A 25,339-nucleotide genomic window follows, 5' to 3' on the forward strand; every position below is an offset into this window, starting at 1 on the left:
TAAAGATGTAAATAAATGGAGAGAGATTCCATCTTGATAGATAGAGGTTTGTTAAGATGGTAATTATTACCAAATTAATCTATAGATTCAAAATACAATTCTAATCTTGATCCTACCATGCTTTTTAGTCAAAACTGACAAGATGATTCTAAATTTTTTGTGAAATTGCCAAGAATCTAGAATATTTAATGAAGTTAAGAAAAATCAAAATTGGGGGATTTACATTACTTGACTTCAAGACTTATCCTAAAGTTATAGTAATCAAGAATTACTGATTGATGGAACAGAATAAGGAACCCAGTCATAGAAGTAGATCCATACATCTACTTTTATTTTATTTTCAACAACTGTTTCAAGGAACTCAATTGGAAAGGTATAGTCTTTTCAACAAATGGTGTTGGCATAACTATATATTATATGGGAACAAATTAATCTGTTTTTTTCATATTAATCATGAAAATTAATTTTTAATGAACCATAGGTCTAAACATAAAAAATAAAACCAAAAAACCTCTAGAAGAAAACAGGAGAATATTTTCATGACTTGGGGGAAGACACAACTAAAAAATTATAAATTAGACAATCAAAATTAAAACTTCTGCTCAAAATCATCATCAAGAAAATTTATAAGTAGACTATAGGGCATAATCAACTTTTTGCAAAACATATCTAACAAAGTAATGGTATCTAGGATGTTTTGGGCTGGGGATACAGCTCAGTGGTAGAAGGCCTGTCTAGCATGCCTGAGGCCCTAGGTTTGACACCCAGTAATGACAAAAAAAAAAGAAAGAAAAAAAAAGTCAAAAACCTCAATAATAAAATAATAACAAAACATTTAAAAATCTTTAAACTAAAGACAATTTGTTATCAGTTAATAAGCACATGAAGAAAAAACAAGTATTTTTAGTCATTAGGGAAATGTAAATTTGAACCACAATGAAATACCACTCCAGGGCTTGGGCTGTAGCTCAGTGGCAGAGCCTTTGCCTAGCATGTGTGAGACATTGGATTCAATCCTTAGCACCACATAAAAAATAAACAAATAAAATAAAGGCATGCTGTCCATCTACAACTACAAAAATAATAAATAAAAAAAGAGTACACTCCACATCTACCAGCATGGCTAAAATTAAAGACTTGAGACACCAAACATGGGTAAAGATGTGAAGCAACCAAAGCTAATTATGCATTGTTGTTGAGAGAGGAAAGAAAAGAGCATAAAAATATTCAAAAGATCTTGCAATTTCTTATGAAATTATACATCTATTCCAAGATCTAATAATTCTACTTCTAAGCATTTACCCAAGGGATCTGAAAACAAATGACCAAAAAAGGATATATGCAAAAATATTCATATTAGCTTTCTTTATAAAATCCCCAAGCTGGAAACCTAGGTGTGCCTCACTAGGAGACATGTATGTTCATGCATAAAATACTATTCAGCAATGAGAAGGAACCAACTTCTGATTCAAGCAACAACATGGATGGAAGAATAATCCCAAGACACGTGCTGAGTGAACAAAACTTTCAGCAAAAGAATACAAATTGGATGATTCTATTTAATAAAGTACTAAGACAGATAAAACTAATCTACAGTGAAAAACATCAGATCAGTTGTCCCTAGGGATGTTGAGGCAGGGACATGAAGACACTCCTGATGGGGAGTTCAAATTGCACAGGTGCATGCATTTAGATAAACTCCTGAGCGACACACCTTAAGATTTGTGCATTGCACTGTGTACAAATTTTATCCAAAAAAAAAAAAAAAAAAGAATTGTAAATAAATACCAAATTCTCATTAATAGTATTGAAGCATTTGGGGGGAATGTACTACTGTTTGCAACTCACTTTGAAATGCAATAGCAAAAATTATATATATAGCTAATAGAAGAATGGATAGAGAATCCATACATAATAAAGAAAATATAGTAAAATATTAATTAATGAAATTAGGTAGTGAATATATAAGCATCGATTATAGAATTCTTTCAACTCTTTCAAAGTTTTAAGTTTTTAACAGAATGTTAAGAACAGAAGATAATTGAAGATAATTGGCAGATTGACTATTAGAAGCTGACCCTGGGAAAAGACAGGAATCTAACTGATACACAGGGGAACAGGATAGGTGAAGAAGGCTCCTGGATCCAGAAACTGGCCTTTTTTGCTCCATTTGAACTTTGGCAATGAAACTGAGGGCAGAGACAAAGCCAAGGACACAGTTCCTCTTGCATTCGCCAAAACCCACTGGCTCATGCTCTCTCCAGTTGCCCCATTGACAAGATGGTGACTTTTAGAATTCTCAGCAATCTACCTGAAATGGAAAGGTACTGTTAAACACCAGTCACTATATGTTGAGCATTCACTGTATACCACTCTCTGTATGAGGCTTTGAAGATTCTATGGTGAACTGAATAAAAATAACTCCTGTCTTCATTGATCTCACCATTGGTAAAACTCTTCTCCTTCTCTGTTTTACCCATGATTTATACCCTGGGCAGAATGCTTACAAGTTCTTTTTCTCCAAGACATTTTGACATTTCTTAAATCTCCAAGTTCAGAAACCCCATTCTGATGTTAAATTTGAATAACTCTATCTGAACAGAAAGGGTATTTTATCATCTTATCCTCCTTGGAGTGAAACTTGACACAAGAAGATCTCAAAGCCTCAAAATAGCTCAACAAGAAACTGAATACATGTTTAGTGACCCAGAGTCACCCTATACTCTACGGAGGTAGAGGTATGGGAGAAAGGACAGTTGGTTGTTAAACTCAACATTCTGTTCTACTTCCAACAGAGGTCATGTCCATTACCGTTCTCTGCCAGAAATCTTGACCAAAGTTTAGACCAAAGACTTGGCATCAAGAGGAGAACCTGACCCACTGGGTAGCTTGACATGACCTTGAATCTCATGTTACAAACTCAATTGCTCCAGCCTCACCTTTAACACACATAAAAGAAAATTCCATAGCAAATGTCTATTTTCCTAAATCTTTCTGATAGAACGTGTTTTGAACTGATCTATTAATACTACAAATGACCGCAAATTGGGTGAGTGTTACTATATTCAACAAAAAGAAAATAAAAATGTGTTGTCTTCCTTAAAAAGGATGTCACACTTTCCCATAGTGACTCACTCCCTTTGCTTGAATATTTTTCCCCCTGCAGGTTCAGATGGTCACCTTTTTGTTACTTTTGTGTGCTTAAAAAACCCTCCATCGGGGTAGGGGGGCTGAGGATATAGCTCAGTTGCTGGAGTACTTACCTTGCTTGCACAAAGCCCTGGGTTCAATCCCCAACACCACACACACCACACACAAAAAACAAAACAAAACAAAACACCACCAGCTCTGAGAAGTTCTTAGTAAAACGACCATATCTAGCTTCTTACTGCCCTTCCTCCTGACTAGAATATCTTTACTTCTCCCACCTGGAACCTTTCTAAGAACTCTCTGAAGTCTAAATACCTGTTTCCCTTCCCTAGAGTGCTGTTTTCTCAGATGGGTTCTTGGGAGATAATGATATGACCCAAGGAAATAAGTGCATGTTTTCTCTCTCCCTGGTGCCTGTTAAGGTGATTGGTGCTTTAGGACCTTGGGAGGCTCTTTGAAAAGGACAGAGCTTGTCAGATTCCATCGATTCACCTTCTGCAGGCTGAGCGTGTCTGGGCAATGGCTGCATAATTTGGACGGAGTCATCACTGATGAAGCAGAGTTGGCTCAGCCAGCTAGTACTCGTTGCTCTTTTTAAACTCCACGGCACCAGGGATGAAGTCACCTTTCTTCTTTTAAAACCGAACGGATTTGCTTTGTGAGTCCCTGTCACTTCTGTTAGAGCTTAGTGTTTTTTTTTTTTTTTTTCCACTGCGGGTCACCAGGACCTTCTTCAGGTAAGGAAACTTATTCAGTGGGTTCCCACCTAGAGAAGCTTGATTTGAGGGGAGTTAGAGGGCATCCCTGGGCATATTTGGAGTGAGATCAAGAGATGCTTGATTTGGTGGGAAGGGGCTGGTTCCACAGCACTTGGTCCTCATTTAAGGGGGTGCAGACCCTGGCTGGGTGAACTCAGCTCTGAGCTTCAGTGGTGGACATGGAAATTTAATCCAGGCTTGGTTTGGGTGCCTCTTTGAATAGTTGTGCAATCAGCTTGCTAGGGAGGCAGTTGTAAGTATTCTCCTTTGGGCTGGGGCCATCCTCACCTCCTCTGCCCCTTAAACGAATGGCTTTGTGTTTGGGTTAACCCTTATCGCATCTCAGTATAACAGTCGATGTGCAAAAAACCAGCAACTCTCTGGAGAGCCTTGATTTGTTCTTTTGCCCGCTTGAATGCTTTCCTTCTTCCTCAGGCATGTAGCAGGAGACAAAGGGGCCCAGGATTCCTGTCCTGACATGCGGGTACCTGTGTAAACAATGGCTGTGCTGTTGTGTGGGGGAAGAAGTATGCAAATACATCTGAGTGCCTGTCCATACAAATCCTCCAAAGAAAATGAACATTTCTATTTTTTTCTGGTGTGTGGAGGGATTGGGGGAATGGGGGCAGACACTGTGAGCCTAGACAGCACTGAAATTTCTATCCAACACTTTCTATGAGATAAATGAATTACTGTCATTTTCATATGAATCCCAAAGCTCTTATTAGCTTTTGAAGTCTCACTAAAGACATTTGGGTTATCACAGGCGCCTATAAGATGATACATGGCTTTTGAAGACAGAGTTGAAGCACTATCAAGTGAAAACATTAAAAATTATAGAGTCCTTTATTTCTAGACATAGAACTCTGCCACATATAGTCTTTGGAAAATATTGAAAGGAGCAAAAATCTCATTTAAATAAGAAATGTTTTCTTTGTTTTAAATGCAACTGCATACTGCCTGCCAGAGCCTGGTTACATATTCGCCTCAAGCATACCGCTCTGGTTTTCCATTTCAAATTGCCAGATTTCACCCCTAACCTCTTATTCTTCCTCATATTTTCACATCTAGTTTGGCTAACATCTAGCAGATTCAAACTCCACTGTATCTCTCAGCTCCATCCAGCTCTTCCCACTTCCATAAATATTATCCTAGTGCAAGACCTTATCATCTTTTTCCAAGAATACCGAAATTTCCCATCTGTTCTTCCTCTCTCTTTCATAATTCCAGCAATAGCGAGAGTAATTGTTCTAAAATTGTGTACGTGCATAATCCAAGGAATAATCAGTCTGTTGACTCTGTCTTCTCAGTATCCCTAAAACCTTTTTACTTCTGGCCATTCCACCACTACTACCTTGGTCCAACCCAACAATATCTATTGCCTGAGTGATTGTAATGGCCTCTTAGCTGGTTGCATGCTCCTTCCTAGAATAAGATGCTTTAAGCTTCTTGGCTTCCCAAGCTTTTTTTGAAGTACATTTTTAGCAGAAAAAAAATTGAATCACTTATTACATTATCTGGGATGAGAAGTGTTTGCAGTTTTACGTCTCTTGTATATTTTAAGGAGAGAGGCCAAGAGAATGGGCAGAAGATGAGGGATTTGAATAGCTATAAGAAGACTGCCTGAAGAAAGGTGAAGTGCAGACCTTGGAACCATACAGATCTTCGTTTCAGTCCCAGCTTCTCTACTTCTTAGTGTGGCCTTGACCAAATGGCTAAATCTTCTTGAGAGTCTTTTTCCTCCATAATGAAATAGAAATAATAATTCCTACTTCACTAGGTGATCTTTTGGCCCTACCTCATCTTTCCATGGAATTTGTAAGGGGAAGCAGAGATTAGATGAAGTCAGGGAACTGCCCAGACTCCTAAGACCTGGTTGGTGGCAAGTAGATAAAACCCAGAGAAAGAGGCATCAAAGAGGAGTATTGGAAACAGGTTTTGGGGAAGGCACATGGATTAGTGGTTAAAAGCATGACTTTTGAAATCAGTTGGCCTGGGTTCCAATCTAGCTGACTTTGAAAAGTATGGTATTTCTTATCTCAGTTTCCTCATTTGTAAAATCTGGATAGTAACACTATTGTGCAAAGTTCAATGTGAAAATAAGATAAAATTAGATTATATTTGTAGAATGCCTAATAATTACACTGTGCCTAACACGTACATTGCAGCTAGCAGTGGTAGTAGTGATTGTGTTGGTGTGGTAATGGTGATATTATTGCCATCGTCCCAAAACCACACGCTCCCTGGCAAACCTAGAGTTTTTGTTAGTCACCTACACCAGAGGTGTCCAAGATAAACCTTCAGCAAATACTTATATCCAACTGTGTCTATATTCTAAATATCTACCCCACTGTCATTGTTTTTTTCTTACTGCCTCTAAATGCATTTCCAAACATTCAAAAACCATCACTGTGCTATATGAACCAAGACCATTTTTTTTTTCACATTTCTTGTGAGACCTGTTCTTTTCTTCTACTACTGAATAGGTGGTTGAGCAGTTTAGAGCTCAATACATTTTTAACTATGGTTATTTTAAAAATTCTACTTAAAAAGAAAGTGAAGTTGAGTTACTTTTGCAGGGAGCATATGCCCAGGGGGCTCTAAAAATTTCAGGTTTACCATCTTATAGTTGCCACTACTTTGATAGGACAATCAAAAAGGCAAAGGAGAAAATCAATCACTTTTGAGAGCAAAATGTGAATGTTAAGTTCTCCTGTTTTCTTCATTATCTTATGAATAAAAAATTTTAATTTATGAAATTTTAATCTATGAATTAAATTTTGGCATACAGGTTTCATTAAGTTTATTGTCATTCTAATCATGTGGAGTTTTTAGAGCAAGAAACATGCAAATATTCTAATTGATAAATACCTAATGTTTATATTTAAAAATGTTTATGATGAAATCTTTATAGATTCATCAGTCCATGTATATGTCACCCACCCTCCCCCAATGTTAACTATAGTACAATATCAAAACCAGGTAACTGACATTAGTACAATCCACAGCTCTTATTCAGATTTTGCCAGTTATACATATACTATTTGTGTAATTTTATGCAATTTTTATATTACTTCATGTAACTAACACAAAATTCAAGATATAAAATTATGGCATGACCACAAGTCTTCTTTATATTACCCCCTTACAGTCACACTTCCTGTTTTCAACCCCCTGAAACCATTAATATGTTGTCAATCTGTATAATGTTATTTGAAAAGTTTACCTAAATGGAATCATATAGTATGTAACTTTTGATATTAGCTTTTCCCACTCAGTTTAATAACCTTAAGAACTATCCAAGTCGTTGCATGTATCAATATTGGTTCCTTCTTTGTTATTGAGTAGTATTGCATAAAATGGGTGCACCACAGTTTGCTTAAACCATTCACCCATTTACCCATTGGAGGGTATTTGGGCAGTTTCTATTTTTGGTTATTACAAATTAAGCTACTATGAGCATTTGTGTGCAAGTTTATTCAAAAACATAATCTATCTCTAGGATAAAGGCCTAAGGGTACTGTACCCAACTCTTATGGTAAGTTCATTTTTTGTTTTGAAAGAAACTTTGCCAAGTTGTTTTTTTGTTTTGTTTTGTTTTGTTTTCAGAGTGACTCTAACATTTTATTTTACCACCAACAATATATGAGTAACAGAGAGTCTCTGTATCCTTGCCAGCATTTGGTTTTATCACTATTTTTTATTTTAGTCATTCTGATAGATGGGTAGTGATATCTTATTGTGGTTCTAATCTGCATTTGCCTAATTTTACAGTCTATTAATCGGGCATCTAATGTTGATATTGGACATCTGTTAATGTAGCTATTTGCTATCTGTATATTCTTTCAATGAAATATGTATTCATATATTTTGACTATTTATAATTGACAAAATTTTTACTATATGTGTGTGTATATGTGTGTGTGTTATATAATATATTCTAGATACAAGTCCTTTATCAGAAATAAGATTTGCAAATATTTTCCCTCACTGTATAGTCTTCCATAGAACAAAACTATTTTAATAAAGTTCAACTTATTAATTTTTCTTTGTTTAGATTGTGCTTTTAGTGCACAAAATGTTTAAGAACTTTTTTAATAGCCCAAGATTTTCTCCTATTTGTTGTAAAAGATTTTTAGTTTTACACATTACATTTAATCTCTAATACATCATGAGTCAATTTGTGTGATGTGTCAAGTTTAAGTCAAATTAATATTTTACTTATGTGTATCGAATTGCCCTAGCATCATCTGTTTAAAAGTCTCTCTTTCCTTCATTCAATTAGTTTTGAACCTTTGTTAAAAATCAGTTGGACACATTTATAGAATTCTACTTCTGGGTTCTACATTCTCTTCCACTGGTGTGTCCATTCCTCTAAAAATAACATGCTGTCTTGATTACTATATAGTAAGCTAAATAGTAGCTATAGTATAAACCACACACTGCTGGAGTTAGTTCTTTCATTTTAGTGTGCTTTTAGAAAATTATTTTGGCTATCATAGGGCCTTTTACTTTCTATATAAATTTTAGAATAGACATGTTCATGTCTACAAAAACCTTGTTTGATAGGAAACTTGTTAAGCATTTACTTTACTTTGGAGAGAACTGACACCTTTATTATGCTGCAATTTCTAATCTGTGAAAATAAAAATTTTCTGTATTATTTAAGTATTTTTTCTTTTCATCAGTGTTGTGTAATTTTCAATATCTGTATTCTGTACATATTTTGTTAGATTTATACCTAAGTGTATTATTTTCTTTGGCACAATTGAAAATGTCATTGCCTCTTTTGAGTTTTCTATACAGATAATTAATATATAGAAGTGCATATAGTTTTTATATGTTATGTTAAATCTTAAACTGAATTCATTTATTAGTTCTGGCAGGGTTGTTATTGTTTTGATTCCTTGGGGTTCTCTACATAGACCATCGTGTCATCTGCAAATAAAGTTTTTTCCTTTTAAATTTATGAGAATTTCATTTCTTTATCTTGCCTTATTGTGCTGGCTAGAACTCTAAATAATTAAGTAGGAGTTGTGAGAGTAGACAAACTTGATTTGTTGCCAGACTTAGAGGAAAAGCATAAAGTTTTTCACCATAAATTATGATGTAGCTGTAGAGATTTGTAGATGCCTTGAATTAAATTGAAGAAGTTTCCCTCTATTCCTAGCTTATTGAGAGTTTTTATCTTAAATGCATGTTGAATTTCATTAAATACTTTTTTTGCCTTAGCTGATATAATCATATAATTTTTCATCTTTACTCTGTTTATATAATGTAATTCACCATATCTGATATTGAACCAACCTTGCATATCTAGAATAAATCTCAATTGGTAATAGAATGTTATTCTTTTTTGTACATTGCTGGGTTTAATTTTTAGCATCTCAATTCTTAAGAATTATAGGTCTGAAAATTTCTTTTATACTCTGACTTGTTCTGAGCAGGGAATTTTGTCCTTATAATAAGAGTTTGAAAGTGATTCCTTCTCTTCTAATTTTTGAAAGAGATTGTGCAAAATTTATGTTAATTCTTTAAATGCTTGGTAAAAATTCTCTAGTGAAATCATTTTGAACCTGGAAATATCTTTGTGAGGAATCTTTAAATTATAAATTCAATTTATTTAATAGTTGTAGAACTATTCAGATTGTTTATTTCATTTTGACTGAGTTTCCATTTGAAGGTTTTTAGGCATTAGTGGACTTCTTCAAAGTTATTGAACTATGAGGGTAAAGTTGTCCATACATTTCTTACTAATTTTTTTTGTGTGTGCATATGTGCTGCAGATTGAACCCAGTGCCACATGCATATGCTAACACTGAGCCACATCCCCATCCTCTCTTACAATTTTTAACATGGAAACAGACATTATTACTGCATATCTAGAATAATATTGGTCATGTATATATGTGACTACATGACCAATATGATTCTACAATAGGTACTCTCAGAAAAATGAAATTATATCCCATCTGTGTATGATATATCAAAGTGCATAAATGCATTCTACTGTCACATATAACTAATTGAAACAAATTTTAAAAAAATTAAAAAATAGATCTGTTGCAATAGCTCCTGTTGCATTCCTGATATTGGAATTTGTGTCTTTTTCTTTTTATATTTATCAGTCTGGCCAGAGGTTTATTAATCTTATTGATTCTCCCTTCTAATAACTTTTTATTTTGTTGGTTTTCTCTATTGTTTTCCTATTTCAGTTTTGTTTATTTCTGCTCTTGTCTTTATTAGTTCCTTCCTTTTGCTTACCTTGGATTTATATGCTCTTCTTTTTCTTATTTCATGAGCTAGAAGCTTAGATTTTTGACTTGGGATCTTTCCTCTTTTCTAATGCAAGTCTTTAAGGCTACAAATTTCCCTCTCAACATTTTAACTGCATTTTACAAATTCTGATGTTGTTTTTTTTTTCATGTTTATTAAGATCTGTCTCATTCTCCGCCCCTCCATCCCACATTTTTAGACTTCTGCATTCATCCATGGCTTATTTAGAAGTGTATTATTTAATTTCCATATGTTTTTCTGATTTGCTCCTTTACTGATTTCTAGTTTTATTCCACATCACTTATAAATTTTTCCCTTTTTTATTTTGTTCCAGGGATTGAACCCAGGGATGTCAACTGAGTTACTTCTCCAACCCTTTATTATTTTGAGATAGAGAAGTTGCTAAGGCTGTCCTTGACTTGTGATCCTCCTACATCAGTCTCCCAAATTGCTTGTGTTATAGTCATGTGTATTTCTGAGGAACAATGTCACTAGAGATAAGATTTATGGTTCGATTTTTTTTTCTTTCACAACATGAAAAATATTGTCCCAGTTCACTTAGGCCTCCAAGGTTTCTGAAGAGAAGTCCTCCGTTATTCAAATGGAATTTGTTAACAGGTAGTGCACAATTTCTCTGGAACTATTTTTTAAGATTTTCTTTTTCTTTAGTTTCTGGGAGTTAATTATGATGTATCTTAGTATGGATTTCTTTGGACTTATTTTATTTGGGATTTACTTGGCTTCTTGAACCTGGATGTTTTTTTATTTTCACCAAACTCAGGACATTTTTAGACATTATTTCTCAAAGATTTTTTTTTTTTTTTTTTAGCCCCATACTCTTTTCTTTCCTCCTGAAGCTCAGATAATAGAAACATTATATTTTTGTTTTTATCCTGTGGAACCCCTGAGGCTCTGTTAAATTTTTTTCACTCTATTCTTTCTTTCTCATCCAAGTAAATTCTATTAATCTGTCCTTAAAAGTTAATTAATTCTATTCCTGTTGTGTTTACTACAAATGAACTACTACTAAGTTCATTTGATGAGTTTTTCATTATTTATTGACAGTTTAAATCTACATTTTTGCATTTAGTCCTTTGATACCTGAGACCCCACTGATTCTGATGCAAATGGGACCCACTGCTATTCTGGGTATTGGATGGGAACCTTGCTGATGTTGACATTGAAGTGGGAGGGAACTTGTCAGCAGGTGTCAGCTGGGGGAATTATTTAGACTGCTGCAATGCCATTGCTGCTGCAGGTAACTCAGTGCCTTGTTCCCGCTATTGCCCTTCATGGGAACCAGGGCATTTATCTATCTACCTGATAGTATGCTGCTGAGCTTACCGTTTCTGTTCCTTTGGCAAGACAGAATTGGCTTTTCTTGTTTCCTTTTAAATTCTATGTCTGTTGGTGGTTCAGGGTTGTTGGCCTCTCTGGTGCCCAGAATGGGTATGAGGGAGATAAAAGGAAACCTAGATCCGGAGGACCCAGGCCAATCAGCTTTCTTCTTTCCATCATTCAGAGTCCTCTTATGATTGTCTGTTATTCCAGAGTATTTGGTGTTTATACTTAGAGGAGGGGGTAAGTGAGTATTTAACATCTTGTTCCATAATAAACTTTTTAAAATCAGAAAATGAGAACAGCCAGACAATTTCTAGGGGTGAACAATATTGGGGATAAATTCTAGCCATACTTGATATTAAGCATTGTCATAAAATACAATAGCTAAAGAGATCAATGGGAAAGAAGGCAGAGTCCAGAAATAGACCCAACAAAAATGTATTTCAACCCAGTGATCCTTGGAGTATTCATTGATATTCAGAAAGTAAAAACAAAGCTGGAATTCAGCCTGCAAATAAATTCCAGATTAATAACACATATGCTAAATATTAAGCAATAAAAATGATTTTCAATTTGACAGATTACTGAATAATCTTGAAGCAAGAAAGACCTTTTTAAGAACCACATCCAGAAACTATGCCAAAAAAGACTGATACTTTTAATTACATAAAAGATTAATAAAAATGTGTGATGAAAGTAATATAGATAAAATAAAATGACAAATGACAAACAGAAAAAGTCATTTATGACACGTAATAGTAAAATATATTTTTTCTTAAAATTTAAATAGCATATTCAATGAGAAGAAAAGAGAGGGAAATTTATAAACAATAAATGCCTGCATCAAAAAAGTAGAAAGATTTCAAAAAAGCAACTTTACACAACACAATGAACTAGAAACACAAGAGCAAACCAACCATGAGCCTAAATCCCAGTGGCACATGCCTCAATTCCAGAGACTGGGGTTCAAGGCCAGCCTCGGTATCTTGGTAAGATCCTGTTTCAAAATTTAAAAAATTTTTAAAGCAAGGGTTGGGGCAGATGGGAATGTAGCTCAGAGGTAGAGCACCTCTAGGTTCAAAAAATTATGATTATGGTTATTATTTTAAAATTAAGTAATTAACAAGTATGCATTATAAAAAGGTAAAAAATATAAACTTAATGGTGCGAGAAAGTTTTCTTCAAAACTTCATATTCCAAGCTTGACATTTTACTTCTTTCCCTAGAAGTTTCTATCAAAAGTTTGTTATTCCTTCTAACCACTTCTTTATGTGCTTGTAAGTGTATATGTATGTGTGTGTTTTACAAATTGAATTCTATTCATAAGTTGTTTTGCACCTAACTTTTTACAATGTACATATCATCATGACTTTTCATATCCGTTCTTATAGTCATCTAATTTGCCTTAACGACTGTGTGGAATTTACAGTATAACTTATACCTTATTTTATTTAACCATTTATTGAGGGATATCTAAATGTTTTCTTTTTTCATTACAAAGACTACTGCATTGCATACATCTTTGTGCTCACTTGTTCTGTAATTGCATTCTGGAAGATAGATACTTAAAAGTGAAATTGCTGGATCAAAGGACATATGAATTTGTATATTAGAGGATATATCAAATGATATTTTTAAATCTGTTTTTCCAGTCAGTCGTGGTGGTGCATGCTTGTAATCCCAGTGGCTAAGGAGGCTGAGGCAGGAGAATCATGAGTTCAAAGCCAGCCTTAGCAACAGCGAGGCACTAAGCAACCCAGTGAGACCCTGTCTCTAAATAAAATACAAATTAGGGCTGCAGATGTGGCTCAGTGGTTGAGTGTCCCCGAGTTCAATCCCCAGTACCCCCAAACAAACAAACAAACACACCACAACTGTTTTTCAATTGGTGCACACCTATCATCCCAGAGATTCAGGAGGCTGGGGCAGGAGGATTGTAAGCGTGGTCAACTTGGTGAGACCCTGTCTCAAACAAAATAAACAAGCAAAAGGACTGCATATGTAGATCAGTGGTAGAGCCTTTGCCTAACATGCATGAGTTCCTTGGTTCAATTCCCAGTACTATAAATATAAATAAACAAATAAATTCTAGGCTAGTAATCAAGATAGTAGTAAGAGAAAAGGCTGCATGAGTTAAAAGTATGTGTGTATACATATATATGTGTGTGTGCACATATGTATATACACATATACATACATGTATATATACATACCCATATACACATGTACATAGACATATATACAGCTATATATAGGCATATATATTTGCATAGATAATTTTTGAAAACACATAAGAAACTGTAATATCGCTATTACTGTTGATGAGTGAAATTTTTCACTTTAGATAATTCTCACTATTTTTTGTTCTCTAAAAAAAGAATATGCATTTCTTTTATAATTAAAAATAGTATCTGATTTTTTCTGCCAGAAACTACAGCCTGTATGAGGGCTTATTTTGTATATCAGTGTTTCTCAATTGTGTCTCCACATCAGAATTACTTAGGGATCTTTAAAAAAAAAAAAAAAACAACATGGATACCCAGGGAACTGACCCCTGAGATTCTGATGTCATTGTCCAGGCAAGGACCTGGGACATCAGCATATTTTAAAAGTTCCCCAGGTGGTTCTAATATGCAGTCATGGTTGACAATCATGGCTGAATTTGATGTGAGGCTTAAAAGGATCCCAGAAGGCCACTGTGATGAGGTATTTTCAGTACATAATTACTGGGGGATGCAATCCAGAGCAATCTATCACTTCTTTGTCAGGCTAAGTGTTGGCATGAGACTGAGTACAAATAATTCCAAGGAGACATGTGGAAAAGAATTTTGCTTGCATTGTGTAAAAGTATCCATCTCTGCGGAAGGCCTTCTTATCAAACAGATTTACTCAAGCACCCTCAACACATAAAGGATTGCTGTAAACTAGTCATGACCCTGGGAGATACAGGAATTTCTTAGAAGACCAGGAATAGGCAAACAGCTGCACCTTAGATTCTGTTTGGTACTGGGAGGTCCCAAAAGAGCTACAGGAACCAGAGTTATTTTGAGATCCCCATAAGTTTTTAAACTTCCCTCATCTGGAGAGCCACTCTTTTTTAATAAAATGGTTTTGGAAGCCTGATCCAGAAAAAAGATGGAAGAGGAACTGTCTTACCTCCCCCACTGAAACTCCTGCTTCATGAAACCTCAGCAGGGTCTGGAAATCCAGTAAGCATAACTCTCTCCTTTGTGCTTCCTTTCAGAGGTGTCTATTCCCCATGTTTCCCTCATCGCTGACTAATTTTGCCTTTATGTTCCTGATCAAAGATCAGATTGGCTCGGCTAGCCCAGGACAGTCTGTTACTGATGGGCAGGATTCTCCACACTGGGTGACTACACAGATGTACCAAACAATTCAAGAAGTCATGTGACTACCCCTGGGAAGCTGGTCCAGAGAGGGAGAGCACTAGAAGTGGGGTGTGTCAAGCCTCCTTATGATAGAAGAAGGAGATTGTGGGTGAGGTGATTTTCCTTAGAATGGAAGAGTGGATAGAAATGTACTACAACTGACTTACCAGGCCAAGCACTAAGTCAGCCCTCAGGGAATGTTGAATTGGAGGGTCATGTTTTCCACTGTGCATGAAACTGTGCATAAAACTGCTTAAATGCTAGTAAAGATGCCCAGGAGAAATCTGGCAGGAAGATGGAGGTTTTTCGGACTCCAAGAATCCAGGTCTTACCAGTCTGGAATGTCAGGAGATTGGCATTCATTTTTCCTTTGACATTGGATATGTGCCATGGGTAGTATTGAGCACTTGGTTAGTTCAAATTGACATGAGTTATAAGTGAAAATACACACTATTTTCAAAGCCTTCGAATTATAAAAGGAACATCTAGGATTTGTGTTAATAATTTTTTACATTGATTACATGGTAAAATATTTTTACTATAGCAGATTAAATAGAGCATATTATTAAAATTGATTTCACCTGTATTGCTTTTTAAAAATGAGTTGCTATGGATTGAATATCCCCCCCCCCCCAAATTCATATGTTGAAGCTCTAATCCTCAATGTGACAACATTTAGAGGTGGAGGCCTTTGGGGAGTGATTTGGTTTAGATGAAGTCTTCATGGTGGGATTCCCATGATGGGATGCATGTCCTCAAAAGAAGAGGAAGAGAGAACCTGACATGGTAGCACATGCCTGTAATCCCAACAGCTCGGGAGGCTGCTGGGATTACAGGCATGTAAAGGATTGCGAGTTCAAAACCAGTCTTAGCAAAAAAGTGAGGCACTATGCAGCTCAGTGAGGCCCTGCCTCTAAATAAAATACAAAATAGGGCTGGGGATGGGGCTCAGTGGTCAAGTGCCCCTCAGTTAAATCCCAGGTAACGCCCCCCCACACACACACAAAAAAAAAAAAAAAAAAAGAAAAGGAAGGGAGAATGGTGCTCACTTTTTCTCTACCATGTAAGGACATAAGAAAAAAAATGATCATATGCAACACAGGAAAAGAGCCCTCTATGGGGAATAAAATCAGCTGGCACCTTGATCTAGGATTTCCTACTCTAAGAAATATACATCTTGGTTTAAGCTGCCCAGATTGTGGTATTTTATAATGACCTAGTTAAAACATGTGACTATTAGAACATTTAAAATTGTGTATGTGGCTCATATCTTTCTGGTGGACAGTGCTGAATTTGATGGTAATTCTGACATAGTAACCCTGATATTCTTCTCCTGCTCAGATATGGCTGTAAAGATCTTTGGATGAGCAACAGCCCTTTGCTGTGGGGCCCTCTCAACATCCTGTTCCTGGTTTGTAATCTGAGCTGTGGCAGTTTATCTCATTCTGGCTCCTTGTCCCTCAGCCTTGAGGTGATACCTTCTCTCAGGAAGCACCATGCAATCCTCTCCTTGGTTTCCCAGCATCCCACACCCAGATGGTATTGTTTATGGCTCCACCTCAGCAAGTCCTTACAGATCATTCCTCTGCCTCTTCACCTCTCTTGCTTTCCAGACTAGTTTTCCCCTCCCTTTATAGAACTGGCACACAGCAGTGGATTCACATTTACACTCTTACCCACTTTTTCCACTGGTCTTTTTCCAGAGAAATGTATATTCTAGCCAGGAGACCTTCCTCTGAGATAAATGACTGCCTCCCAAAGCCTTGTCAAATTGTGTCCTATGGTCCCCTAATACAGATAGGAAAAATTAGGTCAATGATATTATATACCTTGCTCATAGATTGCTGCTAGTACATGATGAATATTGAATTTAATTCCAGATCTGTCCCCAAAGAACTTGCTCTTATCAAGTATGTTTATACTGCCTTTCTACATGCTATGTCACCTTTCAAATTGAACAACCAAGTTAAAATTCGATGCTGCATAGCTAGTTATTTCTATAAGCAACTTTGCTGAAATGATAACACTGGTATGCAGTTGTGTACTGTTTAGATGACTCTCTAGTTGACATCTGATCTTCACAAAACTCTTGTTTAGGTTGGAGAAATGAACTTTATGAGCCTTATTTTGTACACAAGCAAAACTGAGTTCCAGGAATATAAGGTGATTTTTTTCAGGGCCACTACATTAAAAAAAAAAATTCTGAAATCAGATAAGGACCCAGTTCTCCTGAGATACTGATTTTCTATTTTCCTTGCTCATCAATTTGTACTTGGGTGCCTGAGTGACAGAATTTGGTAACAAATCATTTGTAATGATTGCTGTTTTCACCTTGAATTATGTGAGAAGTTTAAAGATACAGGCTCACTTAAGTTTTTGAGCTGAAGATATGTGAATCTTTATCCACAAGCCCCATCCAAGCCCAAGTCTGGCCAGGCATTGTGCAAACTGAGAGGATGGAAAGATGGATAATGTGACTTTGTCCTGAGAATACAACCTTCTAATGGGAAAGGCAATCTTCTTGTAAAGTGTGTCCTTTTGAAACTTGTCTTGAAAATCAGGATTGGGTCCTTATTCTCTCAGTGTTGAAAATTAAACACCCAAAGCAAGAGCAAAAAAATTTATTAAAAGGGTAGATGAGAGAAAGAGAGAGAGAGAGCGAGAGAGAGAGAGATCCTGAGAGGAGCAGCTAGTCCAGAGCTGGTGCCCTAGGGAGTGGGGTGTCCTGTCCCTTTATAGATTTCAGGTTTCCTTTGTTCTCACATTTCTACCTCCTTCCCTGCCTAAGTGACCAAAAGGGCAGGAAGAGAGCTGTCCAGGGGTTAATTGCTTGTGTTGGACAATGTAATCCTTCCCCTCCCTGCAGATTGTTAGCAATCAGGTGATGAGGAGCACTATCTACTTTTTCCTTTTCTTTGATAATTAGCTACCTGTCCCTTGCCCTGGTCTCACTTTTATCCTCTGGTGGGAAAGGATTGTCCTAATGAGATATAAAGAACTCTAAGAAATACAAAGGGAGAGGGCAGCAAGTCTTCCTGAGGAAGGTTTCATGGTGGAGGGGACTTTTGAGTTTGATCTCAATGAACTAACTTTAGAGATGAAAAGACTGAGTCACAGGGTTCTGCAAAAGACCTCATAATTTTTTAACTTCATTACGCTTCCTAAAAATATGCTTGTAACCACAGCTCTTTAGAGAATAGTAGTATACATTATTTATTGGAACACTTAAAATATTAACATCAATAAATTCCACAGTAGCTTTACAAATACCATGCCCAGTTGGATAAGCCAATTTGAAATAATGGTTTTCAGTTACTCAAACTTTCCAATTATACAAAGCTGGTAAGAATTCATGGAAACAAATCAGAAGCCCAGAATAATCATTTCAATTCTCCAAACATCAGCCATTTTAGACAGAGACTCTTTCCTTCTAGCATTTCACATACTTTTTATTCATGCAAAGAGGCATTGCTTCCTCACAGTGGATACTTAGAGTAAGAGTGTTTTTCTCTTCCAAATAAGTGTAAGATTTTTATAAGTGCCACTGAATTTTATCTCTTCAATATTAAGAGCCTAGATGTCTAATATGTTTGGATTATATTGAGCTAGAAGGCAAAACTCTCCCAAATTTAGAAACTGAAAGACATCAGAGCAAAACTCTTGAGGCAACCCAAGAGGAGACTGCTCTCCATTCTCCTTTGGTCCACAAGCTCATCTATGATTGAATTTTCCAGAAAGCTGACACCAGGCTTGACCTGGATCCTAGATAATGAAGATCTTAGCCTGGTATTTCTGGCAGAGAAGGAATATTCCATCATGTGACCTCTTACTTCTCCTGCTTCAATTAGTTGTTTTGTTTGTTTTCTGGGTGGAACCAGATATATTTATACCCTCTACTTGCAACCATGATGGAAGGCTCCTTCTTATTCCTGACTCACTGAAGAAGGTCCACACCTGCGGGGCTTGGAGAACATCAGAACTGGAGTAAAATCTGATATCCCTGGAGGAGCATCCTACCTTTAAGCAGCCTTTGAAGGGGCAGGAGGTCCTGGGAAAGCTCTGCAGCACTGAGGATTGTTGGTGAATATCAATCTTTTGTTGAGAATCTACAAATGAATTTTGACAGAGGTGCTCACTAAGGCGGTGAGCTACCTGGGGAAGTAGTGAGCTCCTTACTGCTGGTAGTATTTAAGCAAAGGCTGAGTAGGCATATATTTGGGGTTCATGCATAAGGCAAAGGTTGGACTAGAGGTCCTAAGATCATCTTCCAGCTCCTGTATTCCTTGTTTTCAGGTTCTTGTTTTACCCTGTGCATGTCTGTTTCTTTACTCTTAGCACATTGTTCTGTAATGATGTGTCCAGATATTTGCCTCCTCCCACAAGTCTGATATTTGTCTCCTTGAAGAAAAGGACAACATTTATCCTTTTCTATCTCACATTTTTAGCACAATTAGTACATAGAAGACACTGAGTGAATTTTTATCAAATGAATTTATTTTGCATAGCAATGTGTATGTATGAGTGTGTGTGTGTGTGTATATATATATATATATATATATATCTTAATTTATAATTTAAATTATCCACAAGTAGGTCTTGCTTGCAGTAATCATGCTTATGTTCCTTAGAACCAGTGTTTCCTTAAATACCTGAGTGATGGATTATGCTACCCAATTCTCCAAGCACAGCTCTTCTAATTAATTTGTTCCATCTCAACAGAGGTAGCCACAAAATTACAGTTAAGATAGAGCCTAAGTATGGCCAAGGTTTCTCTGAATTTGTATTTGTAGACCAAGTCCCCAGTGCCAGAAATGTCCCTCAAAATGGTGACTACAGAACTAGGTGCAACTCATCTGCATTAGGTAGGCAGGTGTTTCGCATGGGGAGTCAGGAGTAGTCTTATCCCAAGCTTAGTAAGGGAGGCAGATGTATATGAGACAGGGACTCCAGAGCCATGCTGGGCAGAGGGATAGGCATGCAAACTAAAGTGAGAGCAAGAATTGGGAAATCTCAGCAAGTTAGACTGGATGAGGAGGTCGGAATGGAGCCAGGAAGCAGAGGCAGATAGGGTGTGGTTGGAGAGTAGAGAAATTGCAAAGAAGCAGAGGAGGTGGGTGAGATTACAAACAGAATACATTTTAAAGGGAAGTGTGAAACTAAGATATGCTTGGGTCAAAGACAAGCATTTCATTCACCCATTCATTCATTCATTCATTCATTCAACTTATCTATATTTTTTACCTTGTGACAGCCGCCATGCAAATGGCTAGGGATACTGATACAAATAAGTTGGAATCTCTGCTCTTAAGTGCATAAACTATTAACTAAACTCTACAGACATATTAGCAGACAATTACAATACAGTGCAATGAATGGCATAACAAGATAAGCATAGGTAGTCTGTGTGAGCCTCTGGGGAACACACAACCAAGTCTAAGGTGAGACAGGAGGGGTAAGTTGAAGTTAGCAACATGAGGAAGGTATGATGGGGTGACAAGGTAGGAAGCAGGAAGAACAATCTTGCTAAAGCTCTGGGAATGACTAAATATTCAAAAGACTGAAGGGGGAACTTATTTACAGATTGCAAATACCTTGTTATAGTTGGGTCTCACATGCCATGTTAGGCTTTTTCCTGAGAATAATGAATCAAAAGAGTATCTTAATTGGGGAGTGACACAATTAGATTTGTGTTTTAAAAATACTACTACAAAGTGTGGAGAATGGGATGGAAGAAGTGACGACCAGGGAGCCGGTGAAGTGATGCAGCATCTCAGTGGGAAATGATGGTGGGTAAACTAAGGCTGGGACAATGAAAACAGAAGCAGGTAATTCTTGAAAGTTAGAATAGACAAAGCTCAGTGGTTGACTGGATGCGAGATGTAATCAGTCAAGGATGGCCAGGTTTCTGGCTTGGGTAACTATGTAGTGGCTCACTCCAAAGGCACATCAGCAAGAGAGGAGGATGTCAATTTCAGGAGAATTTTGGTCATGGGAGAGCCAGAGAGCTAAACATCTCTAAGTCTAAAGGGCCATTCTTCTGGACAGTCCCATACCACCTTATCAGAGTTAGCTGAGTCTCTTTGGGGAGCTTAAGGAGATATAATACCTGGCCAGAGTATTCACCCTGTCATTATCATTTATTCATCCATTCAATCAATCAATATTTATTGAATACCAATTTTATATTTATACTATTCCAGTATTCCATGGACTTCATCGTCTATGCAGGTAGCTAATTTCTTTAAAAAGCGATTCTCAAAGTCAAGAGTTTCAACTGTAAGTTTTTAATAGTTTTTCCTATTCAACCCACCCAACTTGTGCATGTTGTTTGAGCCTTCCTATGCTGATCTAGAGAAAAGTATTTCCTCACTTCTTGTTTCCATGGTTGCAGTAATTTTTTTTTTCATTAAGTTCCCATGACTGCTTTAAATTTTAGTTTCTTCTTCCTGGACTTAAGTTTTTGATAGAGTTTTTACTGGGATAGAAGTTTAATATTTTAGTGAAAACCTTGAATAAGTTGTTTTATACAGGCAGAGACTTGGAAATTATTTTCTAGGATTGTGACTTTCATGAGCAACTTTGACTCAAGGGATCCTGTTGGAGTTTCAGTAACAGATGTGATTGATCAAAGTCTTCCTTGCAATACTTGTATCTGATGAAATTTCATTTCACATTTGATGCTTGGCTTCCCACGCTGAGGCGTGAAATTTGAGAAGCAGAGAAATCAGCAGGGTTTGCAGGTTGCAGTTAATAAAACACTCAACGTCAACCTATCTAGTTCAGATTAATAAAATGAAATGCATATATGTGAAGTCTAACCTCACACATCCAGACGATATCATCTTGCAAATTTGTTTCCTGGGGATGTGTAGGCTATTGGGTAAAGAGGGTGAGGAGTCTACTTTGAAAACCACTTTCTGATTAATCAGTAATGCCTATTTTTGTCAAACAAATCTCTTAAGATCTCCAACACTCTTCTGAAAGAATTGCAAGGATTAATGAAGTGATTTTTTTAAATTAATGAAGTTATTTTGAATTACCAGTCTATAGTTAATAAATGTTGTTTTTAAAGAATGGACTATTATTAATAACGTTATTTCCTATCTTATCTTTTTTGTGTGGGAGGTACCCAGGATTGAACTAAGGGGCACTCAACCACTGAGCCCCATCCCAAGTCTTATTTTGTATTTTATTTGGAGACAGGATCTCCCTGAGTTGCTTAGCACCTTACTGTTGCTGAGGCTGGCTTTGAACTTGCAATCCTTCTGTCTCAGCCTCCTGAGTCACTGTGATTACAGGTGTGTGCCACTGTGCCCAGATTTTATTTCCTAATGAAGATAAAAATGTTGGATATTTATTTTAGTTGATTAAATAATACAAGTGTGATCATGGTTCAGACATGTTTTAAATTTTGCACGGAGAACATCTCTTGTTCAACAGAGCCCCACTTAGCCACCTCTCATGGGCTGAGGCTATTGCCTCAGTTGGCTAATGGATAAATAATGCAGCTTCCTCAGTCCTCTGATGCAGTATATAAGTTGACTTTGCATGTAAAAGCATAATATTATAGCCTGCAAGTCTTGGAAGTCTGAAACAGGTCTTTGACAACATCTATTCTTAATATTTTCATTTAAAGTTGAAGTAGTTCAGTCTAGAAAAAGTAAACAATTTCCCAAAAGTCATCCAGTTAGTGCCAAAGTCAGAACTCACAGCTGGATTTATTTTTAAATCCAATGTTCTTACTGTTGCTTTGTGCTATATTCACTCCAGAAAGTCTAGAATTCCCTTCTAAAACTTTTGGGTAGTTGGCTTGAACAAAAATTCCTAGTAAGCTAGTGCCCAATAAAGTACACTATAATCTTTAGCACCTCCTTGTATTTTATTAGAGATTTTTGTTTGTGGCAACTCCCCTGAGCACCACACTTCCCTAGGCAGACATCCAAAAAGCAACAAGTCAGTCTTCCATGTCTGCTGACTGGCAGGCAGTGCAAGAACCTGCAAGGCAACTTTGAACAGCATTCTAGGGGCCAAATCAAGCCAGCTGGTCTGATTACAGCACATGATAATCAATGCCCATCCTAATTAGGCTGGCAGGATTTCTGCCATGGTGGATGGCCCACTTGCTGCATGCACAGATGTGGTGACTCATCCATGTTCAATTATTCAACCACTTTCATTTGAAGACCTGCTATATGCAGAGTGTTATTAAAACCTCTTTGTAATATGAGCAAAAGTTTGGGCATGAGTTGTCATGCACTGAGATACTGTTTGTAAGTAGAGATACCGCAGGAAGGCCTTCTCAGAGGTGGCCAGTGGAGTGGGATGACCTGTTTGTGAATGAAAATTGAGAGCCCTTGTGACATGTGCCTTTCTATCATGATTTTCAAGAGGAGGTGGAAAATTGGTTTCCATGGGGCCTATTGGCTCTGAGTTTTTTTTAAAATAATATTTATTACATACTTTTTCCAAATTACAAAATCAGCGTATGTTCATTGTGGAAATTGTAGAAAATTACAAAAAAAATTAAAAGTAGCCATCATTCCAATACAATGATAACAACTTTTTAGTTGAATTTTTTTTCGTCTATTTTCTTTGACATATATAAGAATATATCTTTTTTTCTCTTTTAATTTTTTTCCTTCTCCTTTCTTCCTGCTGAAATTGAGATCTGACTGTGCCTCCTGAAATTCTAGAAGTCTATACAACACAGAGAAGTAAAGAGGAACTTCTTTGCCTAAAGCCTAGCACGTGCCAGTTGTTCCACTGTTTGTTACTCGAATACACAAAGAAACTTGGTTTGTGGACTTGAGCAACCTCAAACTCAGGCCATGCCCAAATCTTAACAATAAGCTTTTCATGCCAAAGAAACATGATAAATTAGAAACTGACTAATTTCCTTCATGAAATTTTCCCATCTCCAAGAGAACTTCAATACTAATTCACACCTCCTTTTTTTTTTTTTGTGCTCTTTATGTATTGTAGGGACTTCTGTTTGTTCTGAGAGCTGCACATACAAGGGGCTTGCTAGAAGCATGGACCTCAGTGAAAAGTGGGCTTTGGAGGAAGGAAACTGGTTGTCGCCTGGTGGAATTCATCATTTTCCCAGCACAAGGGCAGGTATGGTCGCTTTTGATGTCCCTGACACGCGTGGTACTCTTCAACTCCTGCACCTCCCTATGTGAGCCCAGCTGTTCTTGGTACATGCCCAGTGCTATTGCCTTTTCAAAAACAGCTGGGTGTAGAGGAGAGGGCATGCGCTCTGAAGTCAGACAAACCTGGGTTCAGTCCTAAACTTACTCCTTACAAGCTATGGGATTTTGAGAAAATACCTGGGCTGTAGCATAAGAGTAAGAATGCCTGCTACACAGAACTCTAATAAGAATCAGTAATGTAGGCTGCCATTTACCAAGCTTTGGCCCTTGCTAGGTGGGTGCTGGGGTATGTGTCAGGCATTATGCTCCTGTATTGCTTGCCTCCTAACAACCCTAGAAGCATTCAAATGAAGGCCAAAGCAACACCTACAAACAGAGGAGGTCAGCTCACCTCCCCTTTTTCTTTGTCCAGATATATGATTGTTGTGATTTAGCCTTAAATGATGGGATGTTGTAACTCTCCTGGAGTGGAGTGTAGAAATTAAGAACCCGAACCCTGAAACAGAACTCTAAGACTCAACTCAATACTTTCCCATCCCCCAAATCTGATAGAGATTGACTTTGGTGGTAAAAGGCTATGGATGGAGAGATCAGAGGTTACTGAACTGAATGCACTCACAAGATGCTTTTAGTGAGAGCTTGGCTCCCGTTTGTGTTCATTCATTCATTTGAGAATACTGTTTGTCATATATTATACACCAAGCAATGGGAATACAAGAGAGAAAGCAATATGGACATAGAGATCACTGGACAACATTCTCTGATGTGCCCCATCTCTAAAATGGGACAATTTACATAGCAACATTCACAGAGCTTTTGCACTGTACCAGGATACATCTTCCAAACAACATTATGGCAAACTGGAGGAGAGTTTCCAAAGGGAAAGTCAGATGCAGGAATTTGGATGCAGTCCATAGCTGTTTTCTCCTGTGCCCCAACACCTTGTCACTCTATCCACTTTTTAAAAGCTTGTTAAGCCAGTCTGTCTGCACAGACTGTGGAATTAAAGTTAATCTCCTTAGCTCAATATACAGCCCTTTCTGATGAGACCTCGGCCAGCTTCTCCAGACTCATCTCCTGCTGCTCACCACTAGGAATACCCACCTTCTCTCTTAGTAGATCTATTCCCTCAGGAGCCTTGTGTATGTCCTGCTTTCACATCCATGTGAGCCTCTGCAAAAGCTATTTCCAACTGCCTTCCACTTGGATGGTCCCTTCTCATCTTTGAAGCTTCAGCTTGAGTCAGCTGAGCTGGGATTTCTTCTTGCCCTTC

General features: G+C 37.1%; 1 protein-coding gene across 1 annotated transcript in view; it reads left to right on the plus strand.

Moving 5' to 3' along the window:
* Positions 1-18,884: 18,884 nt before the first annotated feature.
* Positions 18,885-25,339, plus strand: part of Amotl1 (angiomotin like 1) — a 138,856-nt gene continuing 132,401 nt past the window's right edge. Inside the window, exons 1-2 of the mRNA XM_026396103.2 lie at positions 18,885-18,994; positions 23,897-24,031. Coding sequence (XP_026251888.2) covers positions 23,947-24,031 — 85 coding nt within the window. The 5' untranslated portion in view covers positions 18,885-18,994; positions 23,897-23,946. The remainder of the gene's footprint in view (positions 18,995-23,896; positions 24,032-25,339) is intronic.

The sequence above is a fragment of the Urocitellus parryii genome, chromosome 4 (assembly GCF_045843805.1).
Source record: "Urocitellus parryii isolate mUroPar1 chromosome 4, mUroPar1.hap1, whole genome shotgun sequence".
Classification (NCBI taxonomy): domain Eukaryota; kingdom Metazoa; phylum Chordata; class Mammalia; order Rodentia; family Sciuridae; genus Urocitellus; species Urocitellus parryii.